The sequence below is a fragment of the Budorcas taxicolor genome, chromosome 5 (genome assembly GCF_023091745.1).
Source record: "Budorcas taxicolor isolate Tak-1 chromosome 5, Takin1.1, whole genome shotgun sequence".
Taxonomy (NCBI): domain Eukaryota; kingdom Metazoa; phylum Chordata; class Mammalia; order Artiodactyla; family Bovidae; genus Budorcas; species Budorcas taxicolor.
The window spans coordinates 127015889-127033743 of NC_068914.1; the positions used below are offsets into that span (position 1 = coordinate 127015889).

Below are 17855 nucleotides of genomic sequence, written 5' to 3' on the forward strand. Positions count from 1 at the left end.
CTTCCTGACCTGCATACCGCTGCTGTCAACATTCAGGTACAGCTGTTTGTGTGGACATATATGTTTATTTTTCTTTCACACATAACTAGGAGTGGAATTTGGGGGTCATATGAAACTATATGTTTAATTTCTAGGAACTGAAAAACAGTTTTCCAGAGTGGTTGTACCATTTATTATGGTCAACAATGTATAAGAGTCCCAATTTTTCTGCATTCACAGACTTGTTATTGCCTCTATTTTTTTATTTTAGCCATCCTAGTGGAGGTAAAGTGGTATCTAAGGGTGAATATTTTAAAGGAGAGCAATTTAATATTGTCCATGCTTTATTTTAATTTAATTTTATATTATATTATATTAAATATTATATATTTATATATAAATATATTAAATAAATAAATAATTTGTTTAATATTATTTTAAATGCATCTCCCTTATTTTTCTGTTGCTCTTAGTTCATAAGTAAAGCATACCTCATCTCTGTCAATATATTCATTTTGTATACTGATCTTAATATAGGCCCAATTCAGAGCATATGACATGAAAACATAAGATGATGGTGAACTGAAGTATTGCATGGAACAGGTAGCAGTAAAAAAGGGAAAACACTAAAGACAACTAGCTTGATTCTAAGATTAAATCCCTAAATCTCTGGTATATTTTCATCTTGCTTTACATGAACTGGAAAGTAGGTGTAATAGTGAGTGATACCAGATACCACGAGGCTTTGTTGAATTCCAATGCTAAATTAAAAGATATTTTTTCTTTCTTGTCAATTTTAATGTGCCATGAGTTGTATCTCTTGGGGAGAAAAGAAATGTTGCCAATTGAGGTATGGTATACCATTAATTTTAGATTGACCTGTAATTCAGGAATCCTAAAGTTTGGGTGAAAATGTGTGTGTTAGAATCATTGAAGTGTTTTTCATTTCTTCCTATTAAAATAAATAATAAATATGTCTTTCCAATAAATATATCCTTGTGGAAAAAAAAAATCATTCCAATGTAATATGAGGGACTTCATTGGTGGTGCAGTGGCTAAGACTGAGCTCCAAATGCAGGGGGCCTGGGTTTGATCCCTGGTTGGGGAGCTAGATTCCACAGGCGGCAACTAAGACCTGGTGCAGCCAAGTAAATATATGTGTGTGTGTGTGTGTGTGTGTGTGTGTGTGTGTGTGTGTGTGTGTATAAGAAATGTAGTAGGAGATGTGTTTGTGCCCTTTTTATTTTTTGAAGGCAACTCAATCATCTATGCTGCCAATACCCACAGGAGAAACAAGACTTTTAATACCTCAAAGACTTGATCAATACCTTTTATAATATAATGGGCTTTCCAGTCTCAGAGGTAAAAAATCCTCCTGCAATGTAGGTGATGCAGGAGATGTGGGTTCAGTCCTTGGGTTGGGAAGATCCTCTGGGGGAAGGCATGGCAACCCACTCCAGTATTCTTGCCTGGAAAATCCCATGGACAGAAGTGCCTGGTGGGCTGTAGACCATAGAGTCTCAAAGAGTTGGACATGACTGAAGTGACTGATCATGCTAATATGTTAATACCCATGAGTATAAAAATTATATTTTACACACACTCATGCACACACACACAGATTAAGAAGAGAGAAAGAGTCATCAACTTACTGTTTCCGAATTTGGGAGTATGAGATGAGCAGCCTATTGTTGTTGATCAGTCACTCAGTCATGTGCAACTCTTTGCAACCCCATGGACTGCAGCATGCCAGGCTTCCCTGTCCTTCACCAACTCCCAGAGCTTTCTCAAACTCAAATCCATTAGTTGGTGATGCCATTCAACCATCTCCTTCTCTGTCATCCCCTTCTCCTCTTACCTTCAGTCTTTCCCAGCATCAGGGTCTTTTCCAGTGAGTTGGATTTTTGCTTCAGGTTGCCAAAGTACTGGAGCTTCAACTTTAGCATCAGTTCTTCCAGTGAATATTCAGGATTGATTTCCTTTAGAACGGACAGGTTTGATCTCCTTGCAGTCCAGGGGACTCTCAAGAGTCTTCTCCAACACCACAGCTCGAGAGCATCAATCCTTCGGTGCTCAGCCTTCTTTATGGTCCAACTCTCACATCCATACATGACTACTGGAGAAACCATAGCTTTGACTATATGGACCTTTGTTGGCAAAGTGATGTCTCTCTCTGCTTTTCAATATACTGTCTAGCAACCTATAGTTTACTGAAATTTTTCTTTTCCATGTCCTATTTAAGTTACTAAAAGTAGCTGATGTACCTCAAGTCAAAATTTTGAAGATTGTGTTTTCACCATGAAAATATTTTGCTTTGTTCCTTTCCAAAGCTAACTGGACAGGTGATTCACGAGGCTATGTGAGTGTTTATAATGCAGGTCCCTTACACCCCAGCCCTGCCAAGCAGCTCAGCTTCCATAGCAGCAGAAGTACTTTGCATGTTACTAGACACCCTGGTGGCTCAGCTGGTAAGTAATCTGCCTTCAATTCAGGAGACCGGGGTTCGATCCCTGGGTTGAAAAGATCCCCTGGAGAAGAGAATGACTATATACTCCAGTATTCTTGCCTGGAAAATTCCATGGACAGAGGAGCCTGGCAGGCTGAAGTCCATGGGATGGACAGAGGAGCCTGGTGGCCTACAGACTGTGGGGTTGCAAAGACAGTGGGGGACACAACTGAGTGACTAACACTTCACTTCAGACATAAAGTGTTACTTTCTTAGTGGCTTGAATTTCAGTTACAGTTCAGGATGTATAAGATAGTGAATTTTCTGCCATAGTATTTGCCAGAGGGAATAAATGACTTTCAAAATAGTGTTCAAAAGACTGTAATAAGCTGAGTCAAAGACTGAAAAAGTATCTTCCTAAAGTAGGCATTTGACACTTGGTCTTTTAATCAGCTCAGGCATCTGTAGGTTTGTTTGAATTGAAATCTGTTTTCTTTTGGTAATATTTGTATTGGTACTTTAAAATGTTGTTGAATATTTATGGAATTCCTAGTTTCTACCAGTTCTAAATCATTGTCTCATAGTGTTTCATTGTGGAATTCTTTGAAAATTATGGTTAACTTTTAGAACATAGTTGGGACATATAAGCAGATGCTTACTTATATTAAAATAGGCAAGATATATGGTCTCATGGACACTTAGATGCAGGAAACCATCAAAATTAGACCTATATAATTTTTATTGTCATAACAGCAAACACTAAGAAAAAATTATTTTAATTTGATAAGGGGAAAATGAGTTAGAAAAAAATTATTTTTGATTTTATCTTTTATAAATTATGGCACACCAAACATAATATTTTTAAGAGAAAATAGTATCTTTTTAAGAGACATGCTTACATAATATTAAGAATTATGTTACTCAGTCAGATCCTTGCAATGATATATTCAGTTCAGTTCAGTCACTCAGTAATGTCTGACTCTTTGTGACTCCATGGACCACAGCACTTCAGGCCTCCCTGTCCATCACCAGCTCCCGGAGTTTACCCAAACTCATGTTGATTGAGTTGGTGATGCCATCCAACCATCTCATCCTCTGTCGTCCCCTTCTCCTCCTGCTCTCAATCTTTCCCAGCATCGGTCTTTTCAAATGAGTCGGCTCTTCACATCAGGTGGCCAAAGTATTGGAGTTTCAGCTTCAACAGCAGTCCTTCCAGTGAATAGTCAGGACTGATCCCTTTTAAGTTAGACTGGTTGGATCTCCTTGGCAGTCCAAGGGGCTCTCAAGAGTCTTCTCAAACACCATATTTCAAAAGCATCAATTCTTCGGCACTCAGCTTTCTTTATAGTCCGACTCTTACATCCATACATGACTACTGGAAAAACCATAGCCTTGACTAGATATAGCATCAAGGCTTTTCAGTAAATACGAATGTTTTTCAGTAAAATACAAAAATCCTATTTCATTAGACGTATGGTGACAAGGGAATAACTTGGACTAGACTTTTAGCATATTGGTGTATTTTCCTGCATTAGACCATATCACAATCATTGATCAACATTTTACCTTCAAATTTTTCAGACTGACTGTTAGAATTGTTTACCTTTTCTTTTTGGTAGTCTGATATTTTGCTTCTTGGATTCCAACATAATTAACTTCTTTCTGACCTGGAAGCACAGTTATTGAGTTTGTGTATTGAAAATATTGAATATGTAAGTAACTTTAAGCATAATTCAAATATCTTCCAAAGTTGTAAGGCATGACAGATGTCAAATATTGCAGTCCTTAAAAAGGCTCCACTCAGTGTGACTATTTTTTGGTAAATAGTGCCCTCTCCTTCAGAATCACAGAATACATGCATTCAAAAGTTTTTATTGAGTATTTAATGTGCCAGCTTTTGCACTAGATGTTGGAGTTGATTATCAGCCAAAAGGAAAAAAAAAATGGCAAAAGGGAAAAAAGCAAGTCCTTGTCCTTGTGGTTTTTATAATCTAGTAGAAAGATCGAAATCATTCATAGATTGATATAAATAACTATAAAACTAAGACTATGGTGAATGAAGCACATGGTATTATGAAGGGACTGAAAGAAAACTAGTTTGGTAAGATTCCAGAGGATGACTTTGTTATGGTTGAGCTCAGACCTAAAGGTCAAGTGAAAGTGAGAGTGAAGTCGCTCAGTCGTGTCCAACTCTTTGCGACCCGTGGACTATAGCCCACCAAGCTCCTCCATCCATGGGATTCTCCAGGCAAGAATATTGGAGTGGGTTGCCATTTCCTCCTCCAGGGGATCTTCCTGACCCAGGGATTGAACCCAGGTCTACCCACATTGCAAGCAGACACTTTTAATCTCTCAAGTCAGAGTCAATTAAGCAAAGCTGGGGGATGGAGAGGGAGAGGGACAAAGAAAGCATGGATGGCAAAAGGAGCCATCTTTTCTAAAGCCTTGAGGAAGAAGAGACAGGATGAGACACTGAAAGGTTTGTGTGGTAGGAGGAAGATATAGACTGATTCACAGAACAATAATGACAAGATTTGTAGATGTTGGGTCATGCATCCTTATGTAAGCTATGCTGTGGGTTTTGGTCAGTATTCAAAAGCCACAGAATATACATGACATGCAAACTATCATGATGTTTAATATTTATTGAATATCTTCTTTAAATATAATAGACTTTGTATGAGATGATATGTACACCATCACTTTAAATTATAAAACACAATAATGTAATGAAGATGTGTGAATCCCCCAGCAAACTGAACAAGAGCATGCATCTACATATGTGTTCTGGCTTCATCTTCCAGAGGCAACTGGTAAACTGGTACCTCTCATTTTTAATACTGCATTTCATGTCTTCTAGGACATTTTTTTCCCTCTCAACATCATGTTTCTGAAATTCTTCAAGGCTGTTGGGTGTTGCTGTGAGGCTCTAGTTCTTTCATATTTACCACTGTTTATTCCATTCTGGGAATGTACCACAATTTACTGATCCATTTTCTTGTCGGTGGATATTTGGATTGATTGCAGCTTTTTTGTTTAATTTTTGCCTGTTTGTTTTGCTATCAGTGCTAATATAAATGGCTAGAATGTGGTACTATGTATCTTCTGGAGCACATTTCCTTGGGAATGTAACTGCCAGGTGAGAACACAATTTCTAAACTGGTTGTACCAGTTTTCATTTCCATAACTGATTCATGTCCTCTTCAGCACTCATTTTGTCAAACTTCCTAATTTTTGCCAATCTAGTGCTTGTAAAATGGTGGCTTATGATAGTCTTTTTGGTGTTTCTCTTTTTAAATAAAGTATAACTGATTTAAAATGCTGTGTTAGTTTCAGGTGTACCCAACAGTGATTCAGATATATATACACACATATATATTTATATATGTATTCTTTTTCAACACAGACTTAATTTATATTCCCTAATTACTAATAAAGGTGAGCATTTTTTCATGCTTATTGGCCATATATATTTTCTTATATGAAATACCAGTTCATTTCTTTGTCCACTTTTCACGAGGTCTTTTCTCATCAATTTGTAGGCATTTTTATGTGTTCTTGTATATTCACTATAGTCCTCTGTTGTTTCACAGCCCTCTGAATATCAGAGAATGAATTACAGGGGCACCAAGTACGTGTGGGGACACTAGTTAGCAAGCAGTCTTTCCTAGTGGACACTGTGTGATAATTTTATAAATGTTTAAAATATTTTTGTTACATTTCTTATGTTAAAAACAAATACTAGGATGAAATACTGTTCTTTTTCTTTCCCTAATGGAAAATTAGACCATTGGCTTTTGGAAGAGTTCTGCTTTGTACAGGCACTAGGGACACTTGAAACTTATGCATGTTAATGTATTATTTTTATGAAACCATAACACACTGATCAAGTTGGCTTCGAAGTGATCTACAAAATGAATGCTGTTTTTCATTTGCCTTCTCTTAAACATTTATAGAAAGTTGGAGCTGGATACTTAGGTCAGCAGTTAAAACTGTGGCTATCTTTGTGGAGCTAGGCATTGTCATATCCTGTATATGCTATTTGTGCAAATCTTTCTCAATTGAAGCTTATTTTTTAATGTTAAACACAATATTATAATAACTGTCTGTTTAGCACTTATTATGGGCTAAGAACATAACCTTTCCATATACAATCTCTAATTCTTAAAATAGCCCTGCAGCATAGATATTATTATTCAAAGATGGAGAAACTGAGTCCAGGGGCAGGTAAATAAAATTCTTGAGATCATGAAGCCAGTGGCAGAACCCAGATCCTAACTAATTAGGTTGGTTTTGAGAACATTATCATTTTCACTAAGTGTACAGCTTTCCAATGCTGAGCGCTTTCTAAATTTCATTATTATGTGTTAGACTGTGTGTTGATAGATATCTCATTTAATTTTCAAGAGCTTACCTTGATGTTGTGGCTTTGTAGAGCTCTTCTTCATTCCATTGGCTCCTTAAATATAAGAACTTCTAAATATATTCTGAACTTATTAAAAGTTGCCTTCATATTTCTTTTGTCAAAATATTTGCACTGATTGATAAGTAATACAAATGGTAGTTTTCTCCTTCTCTTTTAAGGCTAATTCCATTCCAATATTTTTGGGGAAAGGGGGTGAGATTTCTCTCTCTCTTTTTCTCTGAAGGGGTTGGTTCTTCTACCATCTTATTCCCTCAACAACTCTGCCAAGTTCTGTACCCCTCTCACTGCCCAGTGAGCCAAACCCACTTGGTTGTAGACAGGTAGAACACAGCCTGCAACTCATCAACTGCATTGACAACATAATATCCATAGAAATAGGAAGGTGAGTATAGGGCTGGAACATACTGGTCTTTCCTCTCTCTCTCTTCTCTTTTTGTTTTGCTTTGTTTTTTGTTGTTGTTTTTCATCTGTACATCATTAGCTTCACTGAGAACATCAAATTATTTTTCAAAGTAGCTACACCAATTGCTCAACTCCCGATGTTCTTTTTGCTCACATCCTTGTAGAAAGTTGATGTTGAAAGAATTTAAAAATTTTGCCAGCCTTGTGAATGAGAAGTCTCTTACTGCAGTTTAAGTTTTTACTTCTCTAATTCCTTGTGAGGTTGGTTGTTTATTTTTGTATGTTTTGGGGGGTGCTATTTGGCTCCTCTCTTATCTAACTTGCCTGTTTGAGTTTTTTATTTTCTTTTGGATGGTTTATGCTTTTTTCCCAGTGTGCAGGAATTCTTTAAATATTATATATATATAGAAATTATCTTTTCTAAGTGGTTTTCTTGATGCCTTTTAATAAATGGAAGCTCTTAAGTTTACTGTAGTCTTTTATAGCTTGCAGATTTTGTTTCTTGTTTAAGAAGTCCTCTCCTACCCCTTTGTCGTAAATATACTTTCTCCTACACAGACCTCTGAAAGTGTTAGGTGTTATAGTTTTTTCATTCACATTTAAATCTTGTATCCACCTGAAATTGATTTTTTGTGGATTGTGTGAGATAGAGGTTGATTTTCAATAACTTATATATTGTTCCTTACCACTTGGTACTCCGTCTTGCAAAGTTGTACCTATGTAACAATCTTACCAAGTGATAGTGGAAATATGAGAGGAAGCACAGCACTGGAGGATCTAAAACGGATATCATTCTTCCCATTGTCCAAGAGGGAAGCTGTTCACCTGTACTTCACGTTCAGATCAAGTTCAGGTCTCTCAATTATTTCCATCTCCTCTCCCATCTTGCTTTGTTCTCTTGTGTTCTCTGAGACCTCCATAGGCTGGATCTTTATTGATCTGTACTCGGGCATGTCATCCTTCAGGTATACAAAGCTTTTATAGGAGCTTTGAAATTAACCATAAGAAATTCCATTTTTCCTGGTCTTCAGTGTGAGTGCTCATGCTTGCATTGGCAGCATATTGATTCCATTTTCTCAGAAACAGGTAGTTTCTTCATTCTTTACCAGGGGATGGGGGGCTTAACTTCAGTGGTTGTATGCACTGCCATTTGAGTGTAATTTTATGAGGTAGTGATTTATGATGTGTGGGTCTAGGAGTTTTGCTTCAATAGGGAAATGGTATATAAGGCTCCTCTGCTTATCACTTGCTTATTTATTCTTCTCTCAGCTCTTTATGTTCTAGAGATGAGAGGAAGACTGCTTACCCAGAAAAGTGAACAATTATTAGCAGAAAGATCCATTTTCAGTACTGTGGGTGAGGGGTTGAATAAGTTCTCAACCCTTAGAATTTAAGCAGACCCTGTATTAAAATGGGTGAGGAGGTGTACGATGCTGTTGAGTTTCATGTCAGTCTGTGTACTTCCTGGAAACCAAATACTGAGAGGCTTTTATTAAACCTCAAAGAAGATAAATAGTTTCCTTTACTTCTCACTAGTTATGGGGCACAAACTCATCCTCTAAAACAGTCTTCGCAATCTTGTTTTTTCTAGAGGTAGTTGATAGTTGATAAACCCAGAATGATGACTTGTCACTCTTACCTCCAGTATCATCATTAAACGTTTAAATATCATCCTTTACTGTGTAAATGTTCAGATTTCACAAATGGAATCGAATGGTCTGGTGACAATTATTTATTTTGAAAAACAGTGCCATATGTTTCAGCTGTACATATTTGAAAATTATTTTAGCATATGCTGCTGAATTGCTCTTCATAGCCCCTTTCCTAGTGTCTGACACATGGTAGAAATATAATATGTCTTAACAAGGAGTAAAAAAAAAAGGGAAGAAAGGAGATGGAAGTAGACTGTCATTCTAGTGTATGAATTGGTTTTAAAATTTAAAAAAAAATTTCTACCTTCTTTTATTTTTCATAACCTCCTTTACTAGATTTATTGAAACATCAGTATGTTTTCAAGGTTATCATGATTGTGTCATCATGTTGATAAAGAGTATCTGTGAATGTATATAATAACTATTCCTGTTGAAGTTTGTATTTCTTATCTTAAGAAGTTGGGGCGGGGGGGGGGGGGGGGAATTATCAGGGGAAAGAACTGGCTTACATTCCTTGGAGTCAGTGACCCAGAAATTTAAACCATCAGACAACTAGATTATAGGAGTTTGGCCACATTTTCCCAAAGGAGTTCCTTGAAGATGTAGTTGATTATAATGCCACATTTAATGTAATTCCACTAGGATACAGCTGTTGCAATAATTTATTTGAAATTAGAAATATGCCTTTTAACCTCTTGGAATTCAAATGAGGAAAACTATCTAATCAGAGAGACTATCATTAAACAGAAAGGTTAGGAGAGCACCGGTTAGACTAATACCAAGTTTAATGTTAAAATAAAACTACGCAGAGGGTACAGAAACATACAATCACTTTCTTGTAGATCTTATCCAAGCTGATTAGCAGCTAATTGTTAGTCCTGGAGGAGAAACCGTAAATTAAGCATCTTTAGTTTGCAATTTTCATTGCATTTTAAATTTCTACTTGAGGACTTAGTTTTCTAGGATTCTGGTTGTGGGACGTATTTTGATGGTGTGTTAAGGATACTGCACACAGTAGAAAAATGTTACTTTAGTGTCTAATTTTTCCAAGGAAATGGGAACAAATGTGGATTTGGTCCCTCAAATATCACATCCTTGAACCCTTCACTCCGAATGCTGCTAACTCCTAATGAGACTGTCCTGGGCTTCCTTGAAAATCAAAGAAAATCTTTAGTCCTTTTTTAAGACTAATACATACTTGGTATCATTTCTATCTGTGAAAGGCAGTCATTTCTAAGCTTCTTAATTTTTGATCCATTAGAGTTGATGCAACAGGAAGTGGCCAGGCAAAACCCATCTCAGATTTTCACAAACTTGTGGCTTCTCTTTTTATGGAGATGTTTTGTTGCAATTTCAGAAGGTGGTTGTTAGTTATGTTGGCTACGTTATCTTTAGCACATCTGGGATGTGTTCACATGAAGGCATTGGCTAAAAACTGTGTCTTGTGGCCTGGAATTGACTCTGATATTGAAAAGACAGGGAAGGACATTCCTTGCTACTTGGCCTAACCCAATAAAGACACCTTCCATGGCGAGCCCAGTCAGGAATTCATTTTGGAAGCTGAAGAGCAAGTACAGAAGTTGAGCTTCTCAGTTTTATGATGCTTTTCAAAATATGTTTTTAGTTCTTTCCCAAATTTCTGGTGTGGCAATTATAGCTCTGAGACTATAATTTATAATCCTGGTACCATAATTTCTGACCTTGGTTCTACAGTTACTTTGAGTTAAAGGAATTTGTGGAAATGACTTGCCTCCAAGCTGTCAACACTGTAAGGCCACCAAGAATGCCCCAAGACAAGTTGAGGCAAAATACTTGCCTCCCATCCTTTAAGTCAGAACTCACTACTAGACAACAAATGTCTGTTGTCTGCTAAACTTGTGATGTAGCGATATCTGAAGTTTTCCAGTCTTAAATGAGGGTAGTTAAGACAACAGAATCCTATTCCATCTCTGCCTATTCTTCATTCCTGTTTAGCCCCACGCGTGGGTGCCAAATCACTTCAGTCATGTCTGACTCTCTGCGACCTTACGGACTTTAGCTTGTGAGGTTCCTCTGCCCATGTGATTCTCCAGGCAGAATAATGGAGCGGGTTGCTGTGCCCTCTTTCAGGGGATCATCCCCACTCAGGGGTCGAATCCATGTCTGTTTCATCTACCTGCATTGGCAGGCGGGTTCTTTACCACAAGCATCACCGGGAAAGCCCTGTTTAGCTCCAAGGTTTGCTTTTTTTTTTTTGAAAACTGTGGAATTGGAACCAGAATAGAATTTTTTCCACTTAGTTGAAGTTGGAACGTCCATTTTAAATGGCAAAGTATGTGCAGATTAGCTCACAAGTATGTAATTTCAAGGACTGACTAATAGTGGATGAATGAGGATTTTCACTTAGTTTACCATTTTTTATTTGTGCCATTTTCTTAGTATATGGGACGGTTTGGTATACAGTGAGAAACTATGTACAAAATCAGCATGTCAGTTGTAAACTGTTCTGTGATCTGGTATTAATACTAGCAACAGCATCAATTATACACAACTTACAGAGTACTTACTATGTTCTAGAAATTGTTCTAAGTACTTTACATATTTTCCACATCACAGAAGCCCCCTGAAGGGTGTTATGATCATTTCATTTGACAGTTGTAGGACTGAGTGCTGGATAGTATAGTGAAGTAACTTGCTTAAAACATACCGTTAGTATGTGGCATAGAGGGGACTGAAGCATGGACAGTGTGGCTCCAGAGTTGAAAGCAGAATATAGGGAGCCCTTGTCCCCTTTCTGTGGCATTTTGAATTCATAGTTAAAAAACAGATGCTTCTAACTTGGCTGGAATTAGATAACAAAAATGTGGCTCATTTGATTTTGATGTTTATGAATCTGGTAAGCACCTGCAACTTCATTTTATCTGCCTGAAAATAATTTAGAAATAATGACAGATAGGGTGCATATTTTAATCTGCCATGAAACACTTCCGCTCTCTGATTGGTTTTGAATAGCTTTCTTCTTTAGCAACATAAAGGGCATTTTTTAAAACAGAGGGTAAAATGTAGCTTTCTCAGTTCAGTTCAGCTAAGTCACTCAGTTGTGTACGACTCTTGCAACCACATGAACCGCAGCACGCCAGGCCTCCCTGTCCTTCACCAACTCCCGGAGTTTACCCAAACTCAAGTCCATTGAGTCGGTGATGGTCTCTAACCATCTTATCCTCTGTCATCCCCTTCTCCTCCTCCCTTCAGTCTTTCCCAACATAAGGGTCTTTTCAAATGAGTCAGCTCTTCTCATCAGTTGGCCAAAATAATGGAGTTTCAGCTTCAACATCAGTCCTTCCAATGAATACCCAGGACCCATTTTCCTTAAGATGGACTGGTTGGATCTCCTTGCAGTCCAAGGAACTCTCAAGAGTCTTCTCCAATACCACAGTTCAAAAGCATCAGTTCTTTGGCGTTCAGCTTTCTTCACAGTCCAACTCTCACATCCATACATGACCACAGGAAAAACCATAGCCTTGACTAGATGGACCTTTGTTAACAAAGTAATATCTCTGCTTTTTAATATGCTGTCTAGGTTGGTCATAACTTTCCTTCCAAGGAGTAAGCATCTTTTAATTTCATGGCTGCAGTAACCATCTGCAGTGATTTTGGAGCCCCCCAAAATAGTCAGCCACTGTTTCCACTGTTTCCCCATCTATTTCCCATGAAGTGATGGGACCAGATGCCATGGTCTTCGTTTTCTGAATGTTGAGCTTTAAGCCAACTTTTTCACTGTCCTCTTTCACTTTCATCAAGAGGCTTTTTAGTTACTCTTCACTTTCTGCCATAAGGGTGGTGTCATCTGCATATCTGAGGTTATAGATATTTCTCCTGGCCATCTTGATTCCAGCTTGTGATTCCTCCAGCCCAACACTTCTCATGATGTACTCTGCATATACGTTAAATAAACAGGGTGATAATATACAACCTTGCTGTATTCCTTTTTCTATTTGGAACCAGTCTGTTGTTCCATGTCCAGTTCTAACTGTTGCTTCCTGACCTGCATACAGGTTTCCCAAGAGGCAGGTCAGGTGGTCTGGTATTCCCATCTCTTGAAGAATTTTCTGTGATCCACATAGTCAAAGGCTTTGTCATAGTCAATAAAGCAGAAATAGATGTTTTTCTGGAACTCTCTTGCTTTTTCCATGATCCAGCGGATGTTGGCAATTTGATCTCTGGTTCCTCTGCCTTTTTTAAAACCAGCTTGAACATCTGGAATTTCACAGTTCACTTATTGCTGAAGCCTGGCTTGGAGTATTTTGAGCATTACTTTACTAGCATGTGAGATGAGTGCAATTGTGTGTTAGTTTGAGCATTCTTTGGCATTGCCTATCTTTGGGATTGAAATGAAAACTGACCTTTTCCAGTCCTGTGGCCACTGCTGAGTTTTCCAAATTTGCTGGCATATTGAGTGAAGCACTTTCACAGCATCATCTTTTAGGATTTGAAATAGCTCAACTGGAATTCCATCACCTCCACTAGCTTTGTTCCTAGTGATGCTTCCTAAGGCCCACTTGACTTCACATTCCAGGATGTCTGGCTCTAGGTGAGTGATCACACCATCGTGATCACTCTAGTTACCGTTTAAGAAACTACTGTTTCTCTATTTCTTGGTTGAGTTCTTGGAGTACGGGGGTTAAAAGGCTCTTACAGAGAATAAAATGGGAGCTTGTTCACGTAGACCTGGGGCTTCATTCACAACAAGTTCTCTTCCAGGAGGTGACTGTGACTTGTGCCATATCATGAATAAACAGTCCTAGGGCTTCCCTGGCAATCAGTGGTTAAGACTCTGCACTTCATCTGCCAGGGAGCACCTTTGATCCCTGGTCGGGGAACTAAGATCCTGCCTTCCACGGCCAAAAAAATTAATTAATTAATTAATACCCATACCTTCATTGGAGAAGGAAATGGCAACCCACTCCAGTGTTCTTGCCTGGAGAATTCCAGGGACGGGGGAGCCTGGTGGGCTGCCATCTATGAGATTGCACAGAGTTGGACACGACTGAAGCAACTTAGCAGCAGCAGCATACCTTAAAAAAAGAAAAACAGTCCTGTGTTTTCACATTTATCAATTTTATTTATTTCAGCTAGGCCAACTATACGTTACAGGGTTTGAGTAAGAAGCAATCCATTCATGTATAGAGGTGAGAATGATGATTAGTAAGACAGACTGAGCTGCCCTTTAAAGAAATTACTTCGGTTAATGTGTTCTCACATCTTTCTCCCCAGGTCACAACTTGAACCTTATAATTTATGGGTCTAAAAAGGTCTTTTGTAGCGTCTCCTTCTGCTGTAATGAGATACATGATAGAAAGTCCATTTGACTCCAAAGAAATGTACTATTTTGTTTTTCCTACCCTTTTGGAAGCATCATTCTTTGGCCAGATGAAGTTATTTCAACTCAAAAGGCTTTATTTCAAAGTAAAAAGAGAACTTTTAGTTTCTTGTGTCTTTTATAAGTGTCCCACTTTGGTTTGACAGGGGAGAGTCGAGTTCTCTTCACTGGTAGAATAAACTCTTCCTTAGTCACTTTCTCTTCTAAGACTAGTCATCACCTTTACTCATAGCACCCCTATATGAAAAAATCTTAGACGAAGAAAGCATGAAATAGGGAGGAATAATAGATGTGTTCTAGAAATTTTAAGTGTCAGTAAATAAAAGTCCCTGTAAGGCTCTGAGTGTCTGTTGGAATTCTTGGCACTGTGACATTTAGGACATTTGTTCCACACTGACTGCATGAGACAGCTTTGCTGGGATGATCCTCTGGGTTACCAGGGGAGGTTTGCCATGTGAAACCACTTCTGAGTCAGCCATTCCCTCTTACGCACTTCCGTAGGTCTTAGTATGGACCTCTCTTATGGAACTGATCTTATTGTAAATTCTTTGAGAGGAGGGTTATATATTTTTTTAATTATTTGTATTTTTTCATTTATTTCAATTGGAGGATTATTACTTTACAGTATTTTGATGGTTTTTGCCATACATCAATATGAATTGGCTGTAGGTATACATGTGTCCCTCCATCCTGAATCCCCCTCCCACCGCCCTCCCCACTCTATCTCTCAGGGTTGTCACAGAGAGAGCACCGACTTTGGGTGCCCTGCATCATACATCAAACTGTCACTAGTTATCTATTTTACATATGGTAATACATATGTTTCAATCTTATTCTCTCAAATCATCCCACACTCTCCTTCTCCCCTGAGTCTAGAAGTCTGTTCTTTACACCTGTGTCTGAGAGGAGGGTTATCTCTTATAAAGTTAAGATAGTGCCTAAAATACACTTGATTCTTAATGAATATTTGTAGAATGAAGAGGGAAGATAGGATATGTCCGTGCCTGTGTGGTAAGTCACTTCAGTTGTGTCTGACTCTTTACGATTCCATGGACTGTAGCCTGCCAGGCTCCTCTGTCCGCGGGGTTCTCCAGGCAAGAATACTGGAGTGGGTTGCCATGTCCTCCTCCAAGGATATGTCCATAAGTAAGACAAAAGAGGAGCTTTCAAACTGAGAATATGATATGAACAAAGAGAAAGACTAGAAAACTGTGGTTGAGGAGTCATCACATCGTTCAGTTGGGTTTTACAGTATAATGTGTGAAGACACTATTGGAACCAACAGTTGAAAAAGTAGAATGGGTAGGTTTTCACAAATCATTTTCAAGTTGGGGGGATATTGGAGCCTAAAAGACCAGAATGATGTGATCGCCTTGAAACCAGTTGAATTTCTTCCACTTAAGAGAGAAACACATTGAAGACAGAAGAATTAATACATTGTGAAAAGCTGAGTTTAGTTGCCAGTAGAACCTCCAGATGTAGATAAGGAGATGTGAATGGAAAGAGAAGGAGAGGTTCCGGAGAACCAGGTCAAGGATAGAGGAGACACATTTGACCGTGAGACCTGCCCAAGGGATTGTACAAGCAAGGGCTGGAAGAAGTTGCTGATGGGGAGTGGGGAGCCAAGAGTTGGAGAACTGAGGACAAAGCCTGAAGGGCTGGAGAAACAGGGACACCTAAAGCATGGGAGAGAGAAGGTGCAATGGAGTCACGTGTCACAGCAGGAAAGGGGGGCATGCAAAGAGGGTGTGCGGCATGGCCTGGGGCGATGGCCACATTTTGCCATCAGGAGCTGAGTTCAGGTCTTTGTCTGTCACCTGTTAGCTGCATGATCTGCAGCCAGTGCATAAGCTTTTGGACCACAATGTCCTTACCGTTGCAGTTGTGGTGTTGATGTAAATAGTTTAAATCTACAGTCCTTACATAATACTTTAAAAAGTACTCTTGTCTATTCAAATCATAGCCACTAAGATAAAAGATTTGGAGTTATCTATATTTCTTCTGTTCATGCAAGCAACTATATTGCAAAATATACTATTTTAAAAATCTCTTGTAATCTATATGAAATTGAAGACAGAAAAAAATTTTGGTATATGATAGAAGTTTATTGATGATAAGTGATAAAAATGATTTTTGCAATAAATTATGTGGGAACAATTGATGTCAATATGGAAAAAAATTAAGATCTTAACCTTTCACCTGGCACAAAATTCAATTCAAATTGGAGTATAGATCTAAATGTGAAAGGCAAAATTTTCAACTTTAGAAAGAGTATATTTGAAGATGTCTTTCTGAACCAAAGTTGGAAAGCATTTCTAACAAAAATGCAAAAACACAAGACTAGTGGAAAACACTGATAAACGTGGCTACATTAAAATTAAACAGCTCTTTTCGTTAAAGAAAAGTGGAGGAAGAGGAGTAATAAACAAGGAGACTTTGCAACATATATAACTGACAAAGGACTAGAAATTAGTATATAAAAGGAACTCCTTTTTGTCAATAGCAAAAGAAATAATCTAACTGAAAAAAATCAGGTAAACAAAGTCTTTCTAAAAGAGGAAGTCCAAACAACCAACTAGTATATGACTCTCTGTCAACCTTTATTAGCAATCAACAGTAGAAAACAGGAATTTTTGAATTGTGTGTTTGATAGACTATCTTTTGCCCACTGTCTTCTGAATAAAGCTCTTGGAATTTAAATATAATTCATTCTGTCTTATCAAGCTTAATTTTTTGAGCACCTTCTGTATACCTAGGACTTTTCTAGCTCTTTTTACTGGGCCTATCTAAGTGAAGGCTTTTCCTTTCCAATTCTTAGTTTATTTATTAATCCGTGTTTTCTTTAGATGCCATGAATATTCTTACCGACACTGGGACCCTCAGCTTTTGAAGCAATTTTAAATTTATAGAGTTTGTGACTGTATTGTTCTATTGAAGATACTGTACATTTATTCTTTATCTCTGGAAAAGGCAACATTTTTGTTATTTTCATGGAAAATATTGACAGATTTTTGCCTTAGAAAATATTATACAATGTTAGTTTTTCCATGTTCAACATCACTGATAAATGCATTTTAAGTGGCATTTTAATGTACTGATAACTTTCTCTTTTACTAGAAAAAGGAACAATAAAATTTTTCTTATCCTTTTTATTATTAGGGTAATACATTAAGAAAAATCCTCCTGAATCGATACTTTAAAGGTGATTATGGAGTCTCTATAAATGGACACCTCTCTGGAACCTACTGCAAAACTGCACAAGGAGGAGGCAAGATATCATTTTTCCCTTTATTTTCAAATTCTAATGACATCTCTGCGTGCCAGTGTTATTCTAGTGTTTTACTTAAAAATAGCACAAATATGAAAAGATTCATTTAAGAAGCACCATCATCACCCATAGCAAAAAGAAAATCCTGCCATTTGTGTCATCTAGGATGGATCTCAAGGGCATTATGCTAAGTGAAATAATCAGTTATATATGTAATCTAAAAATTCAAAACTCAGAGAAACAGAGATCAGATTTGCGGTTGCCACATGCAGAGAGTGGGGAGTAGAGAAATTAAGTGAAAGTGGTCAAAAGGAACAAACTTT

General features: G+C 37.8%; 1 protein-coding gene across 1 annotated transcript in view; it reads left to right on the forward strand.

Moving 5' to 3' along the window:
* The window catches only part of ITPR2 (inositol 1,4,5-trisphosphate receptor type 2), a 592637-nt gene that overhangs the window by 373451 nt on the left and 201331 nt on the right, over positions 1 to 17855 (forward strand). The window contains exon 38 of the mRNA XM_052640930.1: positions 17424 to 17532. Coding sequence (XP_052496890.1) covers positions 17424 to 17532 — 109 coding nt within the window. The remainder of the gene's footprint in view (positions 1 to 17423; positions 17533 to 17855) is intronic.